This window comes from Zootermopsis nevadensis, unplaced genomic scaffold (genome assembly GCF_977971745.1).
Source record: "Zootermopsis nevadensis isolate Lab colony 2312 unplaced genomic scaffold, Znev_1.0 Znev_ptg000030l, whole genome shotgun sequence".
NCBI classification, from domain to species: Eukaryota; Metazoa; Arthropoda; class Insecta; order Blattodea; family Termopsidae; genus Zootermopsis; species Zootermopsis nevadensis.
The window spans coordinates 12,790,644-12,813,523 of record NW_028259162.1 but is presented as its reverse complement, the minus strand read 5'-3'; the positions used below and the strand labels follow the sequence as shown (position 1 = coordinate 12,813,523).

Below are 22,880 nucleotides of genomic sequence, written 5' to 3'. Positions count from 1 at the left end.
CGAGTCAGATAACTTTTGAATATTTACTACGGTCGCGTTGAATTAGACATGGATATGACAGCGACGACCAATCCGCGAATTCCTTCCGTTGAGAATATAAAGAAAAGACTCCTGACTCCTGCAAAGCAATTACGTTGCTGAAAGACACATTTTTTAAAACAGTTTTCTCTCCTTTATAGGCGGAGGAGCTGAATTCGATTGTGGGAAATGCATTTCGCATGGCATATGCCGCTCAACTGCAGCGACAACCGACGTTTCAGGATGTAATTGCGTCGCAGTTGCAGGACAAGACCACACCCGTCGAGAACAACAATACACGTATCACCTGGGTAAGACACTCTCTGAGTCAGACTAGCATTTGTTCTGTTGGTCTAATGAAGCATAGACGTACGTACAAATTACTGAAGGGGAGATATGTTTAAATTTCGTACTGCAAGGAGATGGCTTCTTCTGGGTTGTGGCGCTGTACGACAACAGTCTTTGTATTCCTTAATCCTACCAAAGTTAACTTCGGCTGCATAGTTGCATTTTTAAACTGTACATTGATTAGATTTGTATTAATTTTGAAGAATTTTTAATGTGGTAGGCGTGTAGGGCAGACATACACCCCACAACAAATATATTTTATAAAATTTGTGATAAAAAATATGGATGAATGTATATGAAATCGTAGTATGCTGTCAAGGAATACAAGCTATATAATGCAGTTTATTGACTTTAGACTTTGGCCTTTTTAATCTGATGTTCAAAAACAGGTTTTGAACGTTAATTATCTAAATGTTTAACGAAATCAATGTGTGTGTCATCCGTTCTCCTTGGTCCGCCCATTCAGACAGCATTTCGTTTCCGTTCTGGTGTTGAGCGGTCAATTATTTTTTTCTTCAGAGATGTTTTGTTGTTATGAACTCAGTGACACAGATCGGAAACAGACCAGTCATCTGCATAGCAACGCAACTAACAATATGTGCTGTTGTTTAGGGAGTAGACTTGATTTGAATATTAATTAGCTCTTATTTAAAAACCATGTTTTAAATACGAAATAAATATATAACTTTGATACTAGTACATTATGTTAACCATTTATATAGTCCAGTGGTTACTGTATGTACCATCGACTTTAATATTCTATATTTGTACTTTTCTCGTAGGGTGTGTTTATGAATTTCATACGATTTTCAGAATTAGCAGAGATTGTGTCCCTAAACTTCATTACCCAGTTATTCTTTGTAATTGAGACGCTGTGTATTTTATTCGAGGTAGGAATTTAATTTTTAAGTACTGCATATATAAGTTTCTGGTTTTAAAGCGTTAAAATAATTTTGCAAAAAAAAAAATAGCACGATTTTCAAAATACGATTTAATGATAGCCTACAATATTAAAGTGTTGGAAATTATTGTCATTTAATATTGCCCTTGAATATTAAGTGCCGTAGCTAACTCCCCTTATTGTGCGGTTAGTCGGAAAGAAACCCCGGAAAGATAGGCAATATCGCAGCTGAAATAACATGTTTTTTTTATTATTATGATAGTCAATAGTTGTTGTGTCGAAATTGTAAAAGCCTGTGGGAGGCCCAACACTGCGTAATATTTTAAATTTATCTACACATTTTTGGCGGAGGACTTTTCGCGTTTATTGAATAATACAAACATGATGATCGCGACATGTATGATGACGTCTGTGTTTTATCTCATTCACACTAGAATTTTGGAAATATCACTTCTTTAGAAAGAGCTGCTTGTTTCGGGCGTTATCTTACAACTCAACCTCACGTAATGGACGGAGAGACATAACCAAGGCGTAGAAGGGACCGCTGTGTTGGCAATTTTCTTGCCACGTGGCAGGGGTAGTGTAACTTGCTGCCATGCAGACATTCTATCATATAGTTTATGACTCTGATCTTGGGTCAGATATCAGTAATGCGTCTTCTGCTCCGAGAGTCGATATTCTCGGCTAATTTCATTGGACGATAAAATCGACTACACTGATCATTCATGTTATCTTGTTTCGCTGAGAAATTGTCTTAACAGTAACTTAGTAAATTAGATTCTAGAATGGACCTGAGTAATATCCACCTCACCATTTAAGATAGCTGTCTCCTGGGTTCTTACGCCGTAGTCTGGTAGAAGTCTGCCAAAGTTCCGGGGGTGTTTGCTGCCTCATTTATCAGGTCTTATTGCGCCGATGATGTAGGGAGTAAGTACCTCTGAAATTTCGGTAAACTTCTACCAGAGTACACGGTGCAACAAGACAGCCATCTTCTTACTTGCCGCCGTGAGAACCTGAAATCTCACTCAATCAAGTCTAAAGTCTAAACACTTATATGTGGCTTGTGGCTCTGGAATATATTTATCGAGGTTTGTATGTAAAATAATAATTGTTAGACGATTTTCATACAGAATGGGTCCTACATCCTAGCTGAAATTTGATATTCTCTGGCAGACATATTTATTGTTTTTTGTTAACTAAGTGCGCATTGAAGCCCTAGTTTATTATACTTTTTGTTTGCAAAATAAAAGCGTGTTTTTACAAGCCATTTTCACACTAGTGAAAACAGCACAATTTATATTTTGGTATTGTCTCATTTAGAAGATAGCTGGTGTATGAAGGATTATCTAAAATGTAATTATTAACCAAGCATTACTGTTATGAAAACTATTCAGTATATGTTAACAAATGGAGTCTTATAACCAAGAGTAGATTAGCTGTTTTCTGAAAGTTTTGTGAGTTGGATATTGTTCATAAAGCTTTGTACTCGCAATTTCAAACGATTCATCAGCCAAATAATACCGAGGTATTATGAGAATATAAAGTGCAGAAGCAGGAAATCTGCTTCGGACTTTGTTTTTGTCAAAGTGGGCGGACGGTGTAATTAGCTTAATGGAGCCGCTGCAAAGTACTGACTGGGCGGTTTAAAGGTACTGAGCTCCTAATATTGGAGACACTGGTTCTGCAGCCTTTTACAGTTGCCGTACATAAACAGACCTCTTTTGGACTTTACAGTCGTAAGCCTCGACTAGCTGGCTAACCGCCTGGCAGACTGAATCTGAATCTGGCTAAATATGCATTTTACCTGTTGGATTCCGCCCCTGCAGTACGATATTCATAAAATGTACGGAATTGTTGCTTGCGTATGTTGGTCTACTCAAGTTGACCATTAAGGACTTGCAGTATGAACATTTTGATATAACAGTAATGAGTGGCTGTGAATTTAGAATTGTTTAATGTTGTTCAAATATACAAACTGGTACTTCGTTGCAGTGGTTAGCGGGAGCGTACTTATGCTTTTTAAATACAGGTTACATTATCAGCCAAATATTGTGATGCTTCACAAAATCTATGTAAACCACGTAGGCAGTTGGCACTACTTCATTAAGTGACGCACTTCAGACCTGAACATGGAGACAGTACGCTTCTCCGAAACGTCGGCATATACCGACCAGTCCAGACGGCGCCATAACCCAGAAGAACATTATCAAGTATGTTCATAATCAAAATTGAAGAATGAGAAGATTGGATTCTTTCTAAAACGAAACAGTGAACACACAAATTAGTTTTATATATATATATATATATATATACACTCAGTGGCGTAACGTATTATGAACCTGGTCAGCTTCCAGTCTGAACTTTGCAATTAAATAGGGGCAAATAAGCATATATTTTTCTGTCTAGAATCTCGTGTTTAACCTAACATAATTCCGTGCATTTGAACACGGGCTACAAACTGTAGTGTCTGTTGAGTAAAACTTTAACACCTCGAAACGCGGTTCGGTATAATGCACAATACATACTTGAGTTACGGATATTTATGTATTTATTCATGTTACGTAATTTGAAAATGTACCATAATCGTCCTCTTCATTAAACTGTGGGTTAGTGATTTTCTGTCATTAATACGCTCTTAGCTCCCAATCGAAAACAGTACGTTGTAGCATACGACTTCATGTGGTCCATGTTGCATTGTAATGCTGTATTCTGATGTTGAAGAGTAGCTAGGTTATGTTTCGTATTGCTATTTTTATAGAATATATACAAATCTAATATGGTTCCGTTTCTTGTATGTTTCGTTCCAGGCAATAAAATTGTTTCCTAATTTTTTGGTCATTTTCGGACGCTCAGGAACGTAACCCCCATTATTACATTGCGCTTATTGGAAATAACAACCCCCTTTCCGAAATGTTGCTTTATAGAGTGCCAGAATATGAACTAAATTCAAACGGCTTAGGATTGGACCTACTGGAAAATTCTCGGGTTCGATCAGCGGAGGAATTCCTTCGGCGAATTTCAATTTCTCTAGAAGGACTTTGCTGCACGTAGTTAGTAAATCAGAAAGATTATTATTCTGTGGGATTACAATAAACAAAGTGAAACACATTCTTACATATTACTCGTAGTGAACCTCGGAGAGAAAGGACAATAGAACTGAGTAGAACAGAAATGGAACCGTTATGTTAAGAACATCAGTTATAAAATTGATTGAATTCGTCTGACGCAGAATACTGTCCAGTGGGCCGACATTGCTATTGCAGTAATTAACCTTTGTGCTCTCTGCATAACTGAGTTAACAGGTTCTTAAATCCCCTCCCCCTCCCCAGACTCTAAATTTGCAAGTTAAATTATGTCAAAGCCACACACTACAGGTTTATCATTATTTATTAGTGTAGAAGGGAAAGATTTTTCTTCTGCAGAATCTAAAAACGCTAAAAGCATGCGAACGTAACATCCGGTAGAAGTTTGCCGACGTTTCAGAGGTATTAATACTTACTGCCTCCATTATCCTGGCAAAAAAGATGAGTCGGTAAATTTCTACCGTACTTCACGGCGCTACAACCCAAAAGTCACCCACCTTCATACTCGGCACCGTGATAACCTCAATCCTATCAAATCATTCACATTTGTCGAGATGAGAAGTGCATTGAGAAGTAGCAATATGTCGGTGATTCCAGACGAAGCAGGTAACAGGAGGTGGACGATCATCCCCTCGAGCTACAGACAGTGGCGACAACACAACGGCGGCCATGAACGTGCAACTGAGTACTGCACCTCGACATCCGGGGTCACCGACGTTGCGGCTAGCTGGCGTTAAGGCACCAGTCGCCGCTCCTCCAACTTCCATCCCAGGGCTGCGTTCCCTGCACAACTTCAACAATGTGACCACGGCGACGGGAACGTCTGTGGCACCGTCCGAAGATGACCAGAAGAATGTTCTTCTGAATCAGTCACAGCAGAGCACACCCAGCAGTGATGAAAGTAACTCCCCTACAGATCTGAATTCGTACAAACGTCTCACCGACAAGCCGCCGCTAATCAAGCGATTGGCTATGGGTTTGTCAGGGGGTAACGGGGTCGTGTTAGGAGGGGGTGGAGACGATAGTTGCCCTCTTGTGGTGAGCGGCGGTAGCCCCACAAGTCCCAGTAACCGTCCCCTGTCTGGTGGATATGTGAATGAAGCCATTACGGAGTCTGACTCTTCGAGAAACTCGGCAAAACCATCGAGTGGAGGTGATCTAGTGGACAACAACCGTGAAATCCAGACCAAACACATAGAAATAGACAATAACAGGTAAAAATAAATATATAGTCAGATGTCTGCATAATTTTGATTTCTCTGAACGTGTTTCGCAGATAGGTGAGGCAAAAATCAACACTGTACCGTCTTTCACTGTCTCACCCCTCCCCATAATTCGTAATTATCACATTTCAAAGCAATGTTCAGTTCAGTTCAGTTCAGTTCAGTTTCCAAATATAGGTATCTAAAGTATTATATTCTTTTTTATATTTATCCTCCCAACCGGATGCAGGCATACACACTATATACATGTCTGCACAATGTATTCACACACATTTGTAAACAAACAAACACACATGCGTACATAACTTAGTGGTCAGATTAATAGTACTATAATTATTCTACATAACACATTGAAATTTGAACCTCATCTTCAAAAATATGCGGACGTATATCGTCATGTCTGTGATACCATTTTTTCTCCTTAATAACTCTTTATCTTGTGTCCGAGTTTTATTAAATTCAGCTACTGAATAAACAGTTTCTAACTGACTTTAGACCCGAAGACCTTAAAAGGAATAGCAGAAATATCCATTTTTTGTTGTCATCGCATCACTGAATTGAATACGTGACTGTTACTATCATATTCCCGTGGAATAAACAAAAGATTATATTAAGTAACAGGATACTTATTTTGTTATATTTTAATAGAAGTACAAGTGATACCACAAGTATTTTTTATATAATTTGATGCAATAATTATTAATTTTTAAATTATTTGTTTCTGTTCTTACTTTAGATTAAGATTTATGGGCGTTGTACAGTGTTCCGCGAACTTTTTTCACCCATGGCACGTCCTGTTTTGACAGAGACTTACGATGGTAACTAAAATTTTGCCTTGCGGAAACTAAATGTTGTATAACCATAAATATGAATATATAAATCCATGTCCTATAAGAATCAATCACTTGGGGGGGGGGGGGTAACATATTTGAATAAAACTGTAGCTCATTTCTAAAAGTTTGTGATGATGGTGTGATGTTGAAGTAAAGAGTCTTCTGGATATTTTCCGTCGTCGTATTCGACCTTTTTTGTTCACGTACCCTCAGATATAATTTCTCTTCAACTCTATACCCCCAAAGTTGTTGGTGTATAATTCAAGTTATACGTAGTATATAATCTACATCTAAAATAAATTACATTACTTATTATTCAGTGTTTATCATAAAATAATATTTTTTTTAAATTTCACGTGCTCCCTAAGATGGCTTCGCGTACCCCAGGTTGAATACTACTGGTCTAATAAATAAGAGTAGGTCTACCTGTAGACAGAGATAGAGTTCCATCTCTGAAACGTCATGGATTTTATGATTTTATTTATTAGACGATGGAAAATATCCAGAAAACTCTTTACTTCAAAACTGTTCATGTTGAATCAGTATGTGCACACGCACACATGTATTATGAATTCTAATTATGAAAGATAAGATATTGCCTTTTTCTACCTATAAAATGTGAATATAAGATTTGTGATCAAATTTGCAGAACACACCTAAAACCTTGTGGTGGTATACCGGTGTGCCATTGTAAACTGGTAGCAGAACACTGCTCTAGAAGTCTTGCACTTTTAATAATGAGCTTTGCACTTTTCCGCATATTAGGTTGTCTCAAAGTTCTCCTGCTTCCACTGACCAGGACTTCAAATCAAAGAGAATCTCACAGATCAGTTCCTGCAGTTCAGGGTCCTGTCCACTGCAGCCACCAGCAGATGGCAGTACTCATGGTTCCACTCCCACACCTCCCCCTCTACCAGAGCGCACCGATAGCCTTAATAACCGGACCGAAGAAGGTGAACTTCGGGCAGCACCCTGGTTCCAGGCAGGAATACCACGGTAAGGAAGCTTACCTTAAATTGTAAACCATGTGCTAATAGATTTCTATGTACTGAATGAGGCTCTGATTATTTATTAGAGGAAATATTGTAAAGTAACTAACTATTTAAGATTTGAGGTTTTCACAGTGGTGAGTATGAAGATTTCTGTCTTCTGGGTTGTTGCGCTGTGTAGTCTGGTCGATGTTAACCAACGTTTCAGAGGTCATACTGCCTCCGTCATCAGGGCGATGAATATGAAGATTTCTGTCTTCTGGGGTGTTGCGCTGTGTAGTCTGGTCGATGTTAACCAACGTTTTAGAGGTCATACTGCCTCCGTCATCAGGGCGATGAGTATGAAGATTTCTGTCTTCTGGTTTGTTGCGCTGTGTAGTCTGGTCGATGTTAACCAACGTTTCAGAGGTCATACTGCCTCCGTCATCAGGGCAATGAATCTTCTTTGATGGTCATTTTACACTATCTCATTCAACACTGAATATCCTCATTAGTTAATATAGCACTGTAAAATAACCAACTAAGAACATATAATTCCTTATTAATTTCCTATTATAGTCTTATGATACTCTGCCATATGTTTTAGTGAAATCACCTTGGAGGTTCTTGGCCAGGAACCAGTTGGAGCCTTCATGGTTCGTGAGTCCACAAGTAAACCTGGGTGTTACGCATTATCGCTAAGGGTTCCTCGAGACTTCCAACCTTCAGGAATAGCACACTACCTCATCATGAGGACAAACAAAGGCTACAAGATCAAGGTACGTATTCTGTAATATATCTGAAATGTCTCCCTTTTCCTTCATCAGATATGTAAAAGAAAGTAAAAATTAAGGCCATTCAGTTTACTTAATGGTGTTGTTTGCCATACTGATAAACGATAGATAACAATATGAAACTTCCCTTATTTGTACCTAGTTGGCTTTCATTGTTGTTTCGGTAGGTTATGATGATTTTGACGTGGATGCTGTACTGATACAATGCACCAAAGAAAAGTAATGGTCTGTTATCAGATTTTTGTTGCCAAAAGTGAGGTAACTAGTGAAATTTCTCACTAGTGTATGAACCAGAATAAAATGTATGAATAAGTGGAGAGAATCAAATGAGCAAAAGAATGGTTTTTAGTATGTGTTTATCAATTTATATGATTTTCTGCATTAAAAATTCTCCCCAGCCTTCTGAAGTTTACAGGTTTTTTCTTATTCTCCTTGCATAATTTCGTTGCTTCTTCATCCTTACTCTATTGTGTGAGGATGACGGTATTATTTTCATGGGTTGTGACACTGTGTAGACTCATGGGTAGAGACCAATGTTTCTCTATCATCTTAAAACTTTGCATATCGTGTAGTGTATTAGAATACAAAATAAGCAAACAAACAACTATTAACACTATAAAAAAGACACTGATGCCATACACGTTTGAACCTCAAGAGGTCATCATCAGTGGCATCAAGGAAATTAATTCTCTTAATCAAATGGTTTAAACTGGATTTAGAAATAAATAATGAATAGGGTGTTTCACAAAAATATTTCAAACGATACTGCACCAGATGTTGTTATTCACAGAAGTGGAACTCTGCACTTAGCTATTGATAGGATGGTCCGGTGGCCGTAGCTGGCCTGCGTGTTAATAGTTGTTTGTTTGCTTATTTTATTTTCTCTATCATGTTGGTGTCTACCTACAAGTCTATGAGCCTCACAACCCGTGAGAAGAAAATTGTCTCTTCGATCACCTTGACCAAACTACAAAGCCATCAATAAAGATAGCTTTTTTATCTGAATCACTGTCTGAGCCAACTACCACAAATTCCATTTTTATCACATTAACAAATATTTTCTGTTTTATGATTAGAGACAGACTTTGCTTGATGAGCAGCCTTTTATCAACATGGATTTAATTTGAATTGACATTATAGTCTTATGACAAAGGAGGTGCTTTATAAAATGAAGCATTTAAATTTCATTAGGTTATGAAATACAAAAGCTTGGGATAAACAGTCTGAAAGCAAAAGGAATAAAATGAGAGCATAGTCTTATCACACACCATTGTACTTGGAAATGTTTCGTTTGATGCGGGAATATTATGGATTAGAAATTGTCTGCTGGAGAAACAATTGAAATTTGCAGTGCAGCAATGCTTAAAATTTCAATTACTAAAGTGAATATACTTCTATTTGCAGTATTTGTAAATAATTTTCTGTGTAGTTCACAGCATACAGAAGAGAGTCGTCTTTAAAAGCTTGATTGATCATACTAAGTATTTGCAGTTTCTTCTTTGAGGGTGGATGAGGTATAAATAATGCTCTTAAAATCTTTCAGAATTCAAATTATAAAAGATTAATTTGTTATCAGTGTTTTAAATCTATAACAGTTTACTATTTATTCATTATCTTTAGTGATAAATTGTATGTCTCTTTGTAGAGTGTGAGCACATTTTAATTTAGGAGGAAAGCATATTGTAAAGACTTTTGCTCATAATCTAAATAGAAGGGACTACTTGTTAAAACTAAGTGTGAATGAGAGGATATATTGGAATGGATTTTACACAAAGATTTTTAAAGATGTGAATGATATTGAACTAGCCCAAAATACAGCCCAGTGATGGCTTTATGAACACAGTAATGAACTGACGTGTTCTGTAAAATTAAAGAATTTCTTGACCACATGATCAACTATCAACTACTTATTGAAGGCCCTGTACTATAGAAAATTAGAGGCCTTTGTGGTGATTGAATTCAATGAAGTCCTCATTTGATCAGAAGGATTTAACATCCAGTGTCTATAATTAGGATTGATGTACTGTAATCTAATTGTTTCTCAGTCTTTGATCATTCTCATAGGCAACAGAACACCAACATATTTCCTTTTCTGTATAGAACTTCACAGGGTGTTGATGTCTGTGGGGCTCTTCATATTGTGTATGTAGCAGGCAGAGGCAGTGTCCAAATCATGTCAGACAGCTGATTATTCACAATACTTCATGCCCGGTTCTAGTGAATTAGTTACTTACTGGCTGTGTTTTGTATTTGAAGATACATCTTAAAATAGAATTTCAAAGAAAGTAGGTTATGAAGTGCTACAACATACAAATAACATATGAATAAGAAACGAAACATTTTAAGAAGTTTCTGTCAAAAGGCAATGTTTATTACATGATATAAGGGGGTCACAGCAGGAGCGTTAAATGTTGCGGTCCCGATAGAACCCATGTACTGATGGGTCGTGAATCCTGCTTACCACCAATGCACATTTTCTGAGGTATTGTGGCTTGTGTACATAAAATATGATGGTCAAAATCCAAAAGAAAAATTATCATATATTTTATCCCACACCATCAACAGAAACTTTCATAGTTCACTGAGACTTGTGTTATGTCATTACCGATAGTTTATACTAAACACTCTCAGATACAATGATGACTTATTTTTGTTGTGTATTAGCTTACAATAGCGCATAATTTTATGTGTGAGAGCAGAAATTTGTTGGTTTCAGGGATTTACAAAGGAGTTTTCAACACTCACAGCACTGATCACACACCACTCAGTGATGCCAGAATTGCTGCCTTGCCCTCTCTCCTTAAGTCGCTATAATCCTAGTTTTGCCAAATCGGACTCCAGTCGAGATTTCGCCGACATCGACTCTGATCCCGATTACAACACGTTAGCAGACTTCCGAAAAATGATGGCCGACCTCAACGTGTAGTAGCTATACATGAACTACAACCACATTCTTTAATCTTCTGTGAAAATATCTTGTAGATGACGAGCTGGATACAGCAAGATATTGCAGCATAGTGGATGATCTCATATATAGCTCAACTTCTGAGACTGTAGAATGCAGTGTGCTTGCAGAATTTCAAAAAGTTTACATTGATCAATTTTCAACTTCTAATGATCCTTGTGCCATAAACTAAACAGTGTTGATACGTGCAAACCTAACCTAACCTAACAAGAGAATCACTTTGTATATAACAATTACATGCTGAGGCACCATATATGCAAATGAAATTATCCAAGATGACTCAATAGCTTGTGCTCTATGCTGTTTGTCTTTTTTTGTGCTGTAACTAACATGCTATTCAAAAAATGAACTCGAAAGTAATTACAAACCTCAGTGTTTAATTATCATTACTGTTTGTGCTGGGCAAGTGTACAGACGATAGACAGACACCGTGTCTTATAAGTCTGCAACATATTGAACGTGACTACTAGCCTGTAAAATGCTCCAAATAATTTATCACTAATTACATGAACATTAAAACTGGTCAGCATAATAATTTTGAAATTAAAGCTCTTCTTACTGTCTTGCATATAACTGACAAGAGTTTCATCGATAACGTTATAAGGTTTTCTTCTAACAGATTCCTTTTCATTTTTCACTTTTGTATGTTAATTGTATAATATATGAATAAATTTGTCATCAGTCGTCATTTGCTTTAGAATTGTAACCAAGCTGACTAGTCGGTGAGTATAAGTTCTATGATTAATATTTTCTCAAATGTTGTGTTGTCAGGTTCTGTGTTATGTCTGAAATGCTCTAAGTATTAACGACACTGTAGACAGATATTGAAAGGAAGATGGCATCCAGATTAAATGTGTAGAAATGGTATTAAGTACCATGAATAATGTTGTTCATGTGTGCATAAAAAAATGTCCGTGGTGTTTTAGAATTGCTGCAGGATTATTTGCTACGAATTACATGGGACCAATACATAACTCATGACAGCTAACATTTTTATAGTTATCTCGAAAAGAGGCAATATATTAAGCATACCAAAAATAATAATTTAGCCACATGTTATGGTATATTTTTACTGATTTGCCAATAATTACATCACCTTACTTTGCCAGATTGTCAAAAGTATACGATTGTCCACTGACTAATACTCTTATGTTCATAACTTTATGGTCTTGCTAGTATTGGCATCTGCTAGTAACCTTTTTTGGAGATGTATGTACTTTTTTCTTAGCACAAGGCCTCAGTTTTTGATGGCCAAAAACAAAACATGAATGCTGTCATTATGAATTTCCCATTTTGGGGGATGTTCCAAAAACAAAAATATTTCCACCTATTTTCTGTTTCTGTACAAATCAGAACACTTTCATAGGCAGAAATTAAGTAATAATCTTAATGCAGGTGTTACAATATTTCATTCACTTAAAAACAAAATCAAGTATTAAAAAATATGGCTGAGCCCCCCAACCCCCTTAGACCCTCTAGGCAAATTCCAGAATTGTGCCATGACTTCTTACTTTCATATCTTTTCCAGTTCATTTACATAAATCTTCCTATAAATAAGCACACAAACAACTTTAACACTGTAAAGGAGACACTATTGCCATACGCGTTTCAACCTTAAAAGGTTATCATCAGTGGCATCAGGGAAATCAATGCATTTAATTAAATGGCTCAAAACTTGATTTAGAAAATAAATAATGGATAGGATATTTGACGAAAAGTACTATAAGCGACACTGCACCGAATGTTGTTGTTCATAGGAATAGACTCTACACTTAGCTATTTATCCGGAGGTCTGGTGGCCGTAGCTGGTCTGCGGCAAGCTGTAGTTTCGTCGTCCGTACCTGTGAACTCCAGAACAGTGGGCGAGAGGTTGCTTCAGTTTTAACATAGTTCTGCTTGTTTTATATGTGTGTATGTATGTTTTTATTAACGAACGAACGAATTAAAGTGTTTTTATTGCCTAGTTATACAGACAGACACATAATATATAGTTCAGAATGCTACAAATGAATATAGAAGCTAAAGGTCTAACTTACATGGATACATTAAACTTTAGTATGTTAGCCCGACATGTTAAATTCTTCTTTCAGACAAATCAGTTCATCTCAGATAAACACTTGAGAAAATACAATCATTATAAACGCTCCTTAAGCAAATGATGAAGGAAGATATATGCAATGACCATAAATTTTTCCATGTAGCCTTCTTTGTGTATTTACTAGAAAGTGTTAGTTGGAGGTGATTTCCCATAGTATTAATTAAAGATAAAGCAAGAAGGTCAGAACATACATATTTCAATGATGACATAAAGATTTTAGATTTTTGTGTCATGTAGTAATAATAAGCTTATAACAAAGGTATAGAACAGTGGTCCCCAACGCGGTGCCCGCGGGCGCCATGGCGCCTGCCACGGCTTTTTTTGGGTGCCCGCGTTGTTACGGAAAGAGGTTATACTGAATAATGAAGGCCATTCAACCACGAACATTATAAAATCAAAGCGCAGATCTTGACTTACGGACGCCCATCTTGACGATTGTTTGCGAGCAGCAACATCATCGTACACTCCCAAATTTGAAAAACTGGCCGATGAAATGCAGTGCCAAACATCACACTAACTTCCCACTTGAGTAGTAATAATTGTTCTTATAAAACTACTATTTTTGATTGCATCATTAAACGCCGTCTTGTGTTGTGTATTATTTGGTGTCCATATCTTATTTGTCCGGAGAAAAGAAAATTTGGCTTTGTTAATTGGTTGGTGCCCGCCACGATCTCATAAACTCTCAAATGTGCCCGTAGGCACAAAAAGGTTGGGGACCGCTGGTATAGAGCTTCTGGAAGCAACATGTGTGACATTTGAGTCATTAATGTGTAAGTTGTGATATGCTTTTCATTTCTGTAAAAAAATACAGTGAAAGCACAGTGACACTTTAAAAGTAAACAGGATTAATATTTAACAACTGAATTTGTAGCATTTGTTGAAGTTTTTAATGCTCAGTAAAGGTGAACTAATGGAGCAGATAGGTCATCTTTATATCAAGTGCCGACCTTATGTCTGAGATTCCACATGCAACTTCATTAGTAGTTTAATGATGTGACAACCAAATAGTGTTACAAAATACTATATTTTTAAAGGTTATAAGAAATCAAACATAAATATTCGTATGTTTGTAACATTTCGCTAACTCACGTAAACTGCAGTAAATAAATGTGTTTTGGTGTAGTGATACAAGTAACAAAGTTTTCATTGTTAGCGCCTATTAATAAATGTTTTCCAAATAGTGTTTCGCAAACATTGGCATTCATAACCTTTGTTCCTCGCATGCTGATGTTATGATAAAGTGGAATGATAATAGATATGGATTACATCTATAGTATCAGTAATCTGAAATATCAGTAATTGCAGTTACTCGTAACAGATTGTGTAAGATTTGTTGTAAAAAGAAAACTTTATCAAATGTTTGTGCACAAATCCTTTTTTTTTTTTAATTATCCATTGTGACCTAGTCTTGTACAGGCAAATATGTTTGTTTTGTTTTTCTGTAAATAGCATAAATGCTGCTTGCTTTGCCTTTCCTTGAACACAGCCACAGAAATCTGGTTTGCCATGTGCTTTGTCAGTTCATTGAACAATAGTATTGGCTTAAACCAAGCTTTATTTAATAAGTTACATTGTACTGAGTTATGGTCAAAAATATGAATGAAATGTGGTACTGCATGCTGAAAATGATGCTAGTCATGGACTATTTTAATTCTAATCTTTTTAGATTGTTTCAGTATGCATCATCAGGAATACATTTATGTAAGAGCCGCTTAAGTCAGTATTTTAAATTGGCAGATATCTGCAGAATAGTTCCCCAACTCGAAGTACTGCTATATTTAGAAACTGTCACACACATTCATATAAAAACTGTTTTACCATTTCTGAAATGTTTTGTAATGTTAAGTGCAATAAATGTTACTTTAAAAGTACTGGTGGAAAGAATAAAGCTATGATCTGCTTAAAAGAAAGGTAATATTTTGACTACTTCCCATGAAATATTAGCTGTTCCAAATGTAGGGTTGCCATGAGATACATAAGATACTGATATTCAGAACCAACTTATCTTCTTCTTCTTCTTCTTCTTCTTCTTCTTCTATGGCTCTCCGGTCCGTATTCGGTCCACGGCCTCCTCAATTATTCTCTTCAATTTGGTCCTCTATTAGGTCCGTCTGTCCGAGGCTTTGATCGAGGTTTCGAAACATCTTCCTTTTTACGGTGCAAGGTTGTTTGCCTTGCGACCAACACCCAACCTGGAGGACCAGGGTACCTGTCTTAGCCTGACCTCTCCCCCCTCGACCAATCTGGCTAGGGAGGCCCTACCAGTAGCTCTTGGGGTCACTGAGGTACTCAAGCCCCACCACCACGACAAGGTGCAGGTACAATTAAGTGGGGGAACCAACTTATACTGCCTCCAATATGAGGAGAGACCTTTGTGCTACTTTGTCACCTTTTCTTAAATGATTCTCACATAGTAATTCGGTAGTTTTTGATAGCAAATATTTCTAAAAAAAAATTCTGCCTTTATACACCCTACAAAGTAAAAATATTGGTTTCAGAAATAAAAAATTATTGCTGCCCTCAAATATGCACCAGTATTTTCCTTTTATGTATTGTGTAAAAGTAAACCCTCAATTTAACAGACACTATCTGGTATTCCCAAATTTTTTTCATGATACTAAGCATTAGCAGACATTTTCAATTTTTTACAAAGTCTGTTAAAACCAAAAATATCTGTGTATAGAGCTAATTTAACACAGAAGAAATCCAGTGGTTATTAGTGAACATTTTTAGTTTTAACAGTCCATTAAAACCAAAAATATCTATTAATGGTTAATTGCCTCATTACACTGTAGTATTTTAATTAATTTTGTGTCATTGTAGGTGTCTAGTTCATATTACTAATCTGTTTAATGGTTTTTCTTATGGAAATTATGATATAAGGATGCATTACTGGCATTGTAAAATCAGCTATCCATTAGTCAATTAAATCAAGGGTTTACTGTAATTTGATTTAGCCCCAGTCTCTTATATTTATCAGCATTGTATGTGATGTGATTTAATAGAATTTCTTTTATTTATGACGGAAACAAAAAGATTGAGTAACAATGTCCTCACAATGAATAGAACTGATCTGCCATGTCTATAAATGATTACTGATAGAAATGTAAAGAAATACATTTAGCCTGCTTGTCTTGTCCCTGTAAACTTCAAAATCTTATGATCAGTAAGTATGATTTTTATTTCTTGTTGTTAAATCATGTAACAATTTAAATTTTATTCATGTTTAGGTTATGTTGTAATGGCAATTGCTTTCTGAACACAAAATGTTTTCAATTAATACGCAAGGTAACCTTCTTCATCAAAATAATTGTGTGCTGATTATAAGAACATATTTTAAGAGTAATTTGTGCCTGGCATCTGAAAGACATTTTAAATTACTCTGTGTATTTCAAGTGTCACTGGTTAAACAAAGTCTTGCCACGAATCATGTAAATTTCTCATACATATCTTTCTCCGCTGACAAGCCTAGCTACCATAAATACATTGCTCATAAATGTATGTTTATGTCTGCTTGTGACAAACAGTTTTAGTGATGCGTAGTTAGATGAGAAATTGTGATCCAAGTTATTAATGGAACCAGGTACCTCATCCTGGCTGAGTGTATGTTCTAACCATCAAGCTGTATGGGTAATATAGAAAAGGAATGAAGGTACTGGGTTTACCGTGCAACTTGGCTGACGCATTTTTAGTCAGTAAAATTACACATCTAAAGAGGTCATTCTGCGAAATATATATTCCAAGATTACCTTCCATATTTTGGTTTATATCTGATTACTAAGACATTCAGAGGGGTCCGCAGTGGCCGCGTGGGCCTTGTGCCGCTTGGTCGCTGGGACCGTGGGTTTGAATCCCACTCAAGCCATGGATGTTTGTCCGAGTTTTTCTGTGTTGTGCTGTCCTGTGTACAGGTAGAGGCCTTGCGACGGGCCGATCCCTCGTCCAAGGAGTCCTACCGAATGTCTATAGATCAAGTCAATGAAAAGTTGGGACCCGCAGTGCTCAGGCACTTGAGGAATGGGTCTTCAAAGTATCCCAGTAAGACATTCAGAACTGTTCTGTCATTGGCAGCAAGGGACTGTCCCTTATTCCTCCCTGAACCTCTTTTTCTCCGCATCACACTTCACTCATGTCCACTTTCTCGTGTTTTTCAGTGCATTAAGGTTGTATACTCTTAATATTTTCACCTTTGAATTTTGTTAACACGTGTTGGGAGAGTTTTTTAATTGTTTGACAAGGAAGATTCATTTATGTGCAAGTTCATGTCAGTCTTAATTTCATACTTTCTTTCCTCTTCTGTTTTCCTCCATCTTATACCGTATTCAGCACCTGAATTTACCCTTTCTTGCAGAGGCTGTGTACAATAGAACAACCAACTGGCTCTTAGTGCATATAATATTAAAGTAGTGTCATATTTAAATACTAAGCAGTTGGAAGAAGACTCACACGGGAAATTTTAATAGATTTTGCACAACTGAATAACATAAAAGATTCAAAGGCGCTGAACATTCACTCCGTGTGAAACGCTAAGTAGCATTAATGATGATGTTACTTAGAATGTCTACTCTTCTAATTTATATCTTATTAAAAACAATAATATTCTGTAAAAAGAATACTCCAATGTTCCAAAATGTTCATCCTGATATGATACAAATATCAGTGGTCTCGCTCGAGACCAGTGTTAACAGGAGCACGTACGTTATTTAATTTTCTTTACAAGAAAGCTGCTCTGTCTAGATGGCTGGACAAATCTTACATACATGAGGAAATAGACATTTTCAGACCAGAGTTGGAAGTGAGAGGATAGTTTCAAATCTGTAATTTTTTGTATCTACATGGTTCTTTTGACAATTCTGAGTTGACATAATTAGTAGTAAATTTGATGTTATAATTTTTATGACAGTACACAATTTTTTAAGATGATGATGATGATGATGGTATTGCATTAAACTTATAATATGAATCTATAATTTTTTGTGCAGACTATTATTTTGTCGTAAAGAATATTTGAATGAATGGTGGCTAAGTTGAATAATTCACAGAGAAATTTAAAAATTAGTTACGCACTTTGTTCTCACCAGAACTATGTACTCCCTCGCCTTCAGTTGTTTTATTAATATTGTGTCATCGGTTTTAATTAGATGAAAATACATTTTCTAAGAACTGTATTTATGGAACAGAGGCACATTTACATTATTTTACCATAATTTTCAGTTTTACAGTGTATTTTAAAATTTCATGACCGAGGGTTGAAATGTTCATTTTTTCTGTGGAGAAAGTGGAAAGGTCTTGGAAACGCATTTCCATTATGGAAGAAGCATTTGTATTGTTATTCATGTTGCTTAATATGAATGTTTTTGCTGCAGCTGATGTACAAAATTCATATGGTTGTAAATCAAAATTATACTAATTATTTATTTATTGTAATAAACATGAGTTGGTGCTGTGTCATTTATGTTTATTTAATTAATTGAATTATTGTTAATTGTCATTAGAAACAGTTTCATATGAGTTAGCATTGTGTCATTTGTGTTTCAATGGTTGATTACTGTTGTAAGTAATTTTACATCTTATTTTAATTTCATGAGGTCCGCAGTGGCCGCGCGGTCTGAGGCGTGGGTCTTGTGCTGCTTGGTCGCAGGGACCGTGGGTTTGAATCCCACTCAAGCCATGGATGTTTTTCTGTGATGTGCTGTCCTTTGTACAGGTAAGAGGCCTTGCGACGGGCCGATCCCTCGTCCAAGGAGTCCTACTGAATTTCTATAGATCAAGCCAACTAAGAAGTTGGGGACCCGTAAAGGGTACTGGAAAATGTATAAACATTGTTAAACTCGAAAAAGAAGAAGAATTTCATTTTATCTTATTTATAGCTACATTAAAATTTCCATATATTGTTTCACTTTCCAAAAATAGAGGGTTATCAGAGGTAAACCTCAAAAATCAGAATTTCTGTTATCTAAATGAAGTTACCTGGATGGACAGAAAATGAAAGAATGAAGAAATAAAAAATAAAAAGTGAAGGAATACTGAAATAACTAAGAGCAAACCTATTACATTTTGCATAAAGATTGGCGTGTGTCGGTAGACACTCAAATCACGTACTTTACCACTTGATCTAACCTCCTCATTAAGAAACAGTATTTGGGCCTGCGCTCCCCACTTAAAAATTTGATTTGATTGTTATTCCAGTTGAGTCTGAAACTTTCTCTCCAGTGTCCTGAAGAGGTTGGGTTCCCACCCTCAGCATACATTCTCACAAACTAACAACAGGGAAAACAAATTAGTAGTCATTTTATTTGTGGTGGTACACCCACCCACCTTTCATCCAACCCAAATAGAATCCACTGCGAAGTATTCAGTGCTTCAGTTACAAAATTCTTTTTACCAAATTCTCGTATTCTTCGTCCTCGTTGCAATAATGTTGAAACAGATCATGACAGACATTTATTTGCTGTTCCCTGAAGACAATGTCATACTTTTCTATATGCAGTAACCTGAATTGTGTTGTTTTTTTCCTGTGTAGGTGATCCGTGACGTCCTTTACATTTCTAAGAACATTATTGTTATTGTATCTGCCGAATTTTATTCTGTAGAACTCCTAGGACTTCACAGGTCCCCAGGGAGGAAAAATATTTTAAAAATATATATTATTGGATTCAGCCTAAGAGCAACAAATAGGACACGAATTACATAAATTATTTAAACCCCTCCCTCAACAAAAAGAAAACAGCCTGGTTTTTATGTTTATTTATTTGGAAATGATAATTGTATACATTGTATGACAACTTGAAAAGTATGCACATTGCACACTATGGGCTGTCTTATTCCTAAAATAATATAACCATTTCTTTTATAATTTATCTCGTTGACCATTCCCGTCTTTACGGATCCCCACACGACTCGCCCCCAGACAATCTGGGTATTTCATGTGGAGCAACGTGCAAAAACGTTTCCTTGTTATATCACATTTTCCCATTCATGATTCATTCTCTTTGCTGTCATAGCTTTTGAAGTTTATCTGCTGTTATAATCCCTTTAAGACCTCTCCTACTCTGCATCCGATGTAATGGCTCAATTACAAAATTACCGCATTAGACCTTGTACGTCTGTGCTTTTGATATAGAGCGTACGTTAAGTTGGGATGCGTGTTTACCACAGAAGCTGTGTAGATGTGTGGAGATAGGTAACGTTGGTGCCCTTGTGTACAGTATACGCGTTGTGTAGTGAAGGCAGATTGTTGGGACGAGTAACTGAGCTCTGTTCTCGTGTTTTGTGGTATCAATACGACATTTAACTGAAGAGTACGTCACGTAATATAAACCATCAATTTTGTACTACACTTTGACCAAGTGACGAATTTAGGTTTAAAAGTAAGCAACGCATTTTACAGTGTAATTGTGACACTGTGAAAATAACGTAGGGGGCGTACGTTATCTTCGCAGCTTAGCATTGTGCCTCGCAAGTAACATAAGCCCTATGGACAATAGAACAACATAGATAACGGATATGACGCGAGACATTGTTTTAAAAATAATTGGTGTACAGAATTGTTTTATTTTCCTGTCCCCTGTCTAACAACCTGAAGCTAAAATGTAATGTGATCTGTTATTTTATATGTGTGTTAAACTTGATTACCACAACGGTAGACAAATTAAGGGTCTTTTGGGATACGATGCTGAGGAGAATATTTGTGCATAAAAGGGGCCAATGGAGAAATGTATACAATGAGACGCTTCATGATTTTTGTTCTCCATAAAATACTGTGATTCAAACAAGAAACGTGAGTTGGGCGATCCAAGTAGTACGCATGGAAGAGATGAGAAAGTCGAAAAGTCACTAGTATGACCGGCCAGTTCCAGTTCCGAGCCTCGGACAAGTTTATTTCTGAGATGTGAAGACAACTGGATATTTGGAATTTAGTCTAGTTGATAAAAGGGAAGGCAGTAATTAGGTTTCCTGTTGGTGTGCACCTTCTGTTATTAAATTAGCACTGAGAAGTTTAGATTTTTTACGGTGTAGGTTCAGTTAAAGAATTTTCTATAAAGATAGAATTGTCCTTGGAGGGAGATTCAGCTCATCTCAGAGGCACTCGAAGTAGGCAAAAGTAATGAGGGATTAGTTAGAAGCCTGCTGCTACCATCGTGTTCAGCCACCTCTGCAAAGCAAGAAACTGTGACGTTATTAGTCTAAGACAGCATACAGAGTTGTGGAAACGTTTTGCAGTGCCTTATGTGATGTTCAGTACACAATAACATCTCTGTTCTCTTCTCGAGACAGACAAGGTATTTTATCCCGTGTGGTTTTCACGGCGGTGAGTCTGAAGATGGCGGTATTCTAGGATGTTGTGCCGTGTAGTCTGGTAGAAGTTTGGCGACGTTTCAGAGGTCCTTGCTGCCTCCATCATCAGGATGATGAAACGTCGAAAAACGTCTACCAGACTACACGGCGCAACAACCCAGAAGAAAGCCATCTACCATAGTCAGTAACATTCTTGCTTTGAGGTGGAGTAAAGGTAAAGCCCAGTTTTGTATCGGAGTCTGAATTGAGTATTTCTAATTTATTCTTACTACAAAAGTCATGCTCCAGGCGCGTTTCACATCACTTTTTTTCCCCACATGGACAGCGTTCCATTTGTCGTGTTATTTTTTGAACGTGATTACCGTAGTCTGTATCAAGAAACGAATTCCCAGGAACATACGTCGTTCACATTCTGCACGGTTCGGAAAAAGAAACCACAAATAAACAGACAGTCCAGTGTCAACTTAGCGATTGTTTCTGTATTGAAAACAAAATCGTCAGTGATGTTTTGTGACTGACCACCGTCTACGCGACAGAGAACTCACGTTTTCCGCATAAAGCCTCCCCTCCCCACAAAGCAACACCATCTGGTGTTCTATTTTAAGTTTATAGAAGGTTCACGTGCGAAGAGCGATGCGCAGTACGCATTGTATTATCGTTACTGTCAGCATCATAGCTATGTTCTATACCAACAACCAAGAGAGTGATGGAAGACAATGAAGGTAACAGAACATTTATTACAGGAACTTAAATCATGATTTGACAACAGGAAAGGGTCATGCTGGATCCAGATCCTACTTTTTAAGAGTACGTTGGAGAGCCTGCCAGTGAATCTCATGTTATTTTGTCACTTAAGTTATCGTTCTGAGTGAAAAGAGACGTAACTAATTGCAAGCGAACATGATTACAAGTATAAACCTCTTTGGTTTGTGTTGACAATTAATTTGATACATTCTTAATTAATATGAAATAGGCTAATCAGAAGTGATTACGCTGTCAGAATACGTAGAATGATACTTCCTTTGACGACCCGTTCTTCAAGTGCCTGAGCACTGCGGGTCCCAACTTTTTCGTTGGTTTTGATTATAGACATTGGGTAGGACTCCTTGGACGAGGGAAAGTGAGTGGGATTCGAACCCTCGGTCCCAGTGACCAAGCGGTACAAGGCCCGCGCCTCAGACCGCGCGGTCACTGTGACCCTACCTACATAGAAAGGAGTATATTTTTTATTTAGTGTTCTGTCTGACGACAGGTCCATATGAACAGGATCCTTCCATCCTTTTCTCAGACTGGGACCTGTTCATATACGTTCTTGGCAGATGATCCAGAAGTGGTTTGCCATTGCCTT

The 22,880-nt window shown here is 37.0% G+C and overlaps 2 protein-coding genes across 20 annotated transcripts in view; both read left to right on the top strand.

Annotated features, from left to right (window-relative positions):
* LOC110829632 (EGFR adapter protein) overlaps positions 1 to 18,685 on the top strand; it is a 743,671-nt gene extending 724,986 nt beyond the window's left edge. For all 12 annotated transcript variants that reach the window (XM_087358340.1, XM_087358342.1, XM_087358338.1 and 9 more), the window contains 5 exons: positions 180 to 329; positions 4,948 to 5,564; positions 7,172 to 7,402; positions 7,982 to 8,153; positions 10,885 to 18,685. In XM_087358340.1, coding sequence (XP_087214466.1) covers positions 180 to 329; positions 4,948 to 5,564; positions 7,172 to 7,402; positions 7,982 to 8,153; positions 10,885 to 11,094 — 1,380 coding nt within the window. In that variant the 3' untranslated portion in view covers positions 11,095 to 18,685. The remainder of the gene's footprint in view (positions 1 to 179; positions 330 to 4,947; positions 5,565 to 7,171; positions 7,403 to 7,981; positions 8,154 to 10,884) is intronic.
* A 1,336-nt stretch (positions 18,686 to 20,021) lies between these two features.
* Positions 20,022 to 22,880, top strand: part of LOC110829635 (sialin) — a 58,176-nt gene continuing 55,317 nt past the window's right edge. For 2 of the 8 annotated variants that reach the window (XM_087358355.1, XM_087358349.1), the window contains exon 1: positions 21,631 to 22,254. In XM_087358355.1, the coding sequence (XP_087214481.1) occupies positions 22,249 to 22,254 (6 nt within the window). In that variant the 5' untranslated portion in view covers positions 21,631 to 22,248. Of the gene's footprint in view, positions 20,605 to 20,642; positions 20,772 to 20,796; positions 21,546 to 21,630; positions 22,255 to 22,880 lie in introns of those variants that run through there. The other 6 variants (XM_087358354.1, XM_087358351.1, XM_087358350.1 and 3 more) reach the window with 6 other exon arrangements.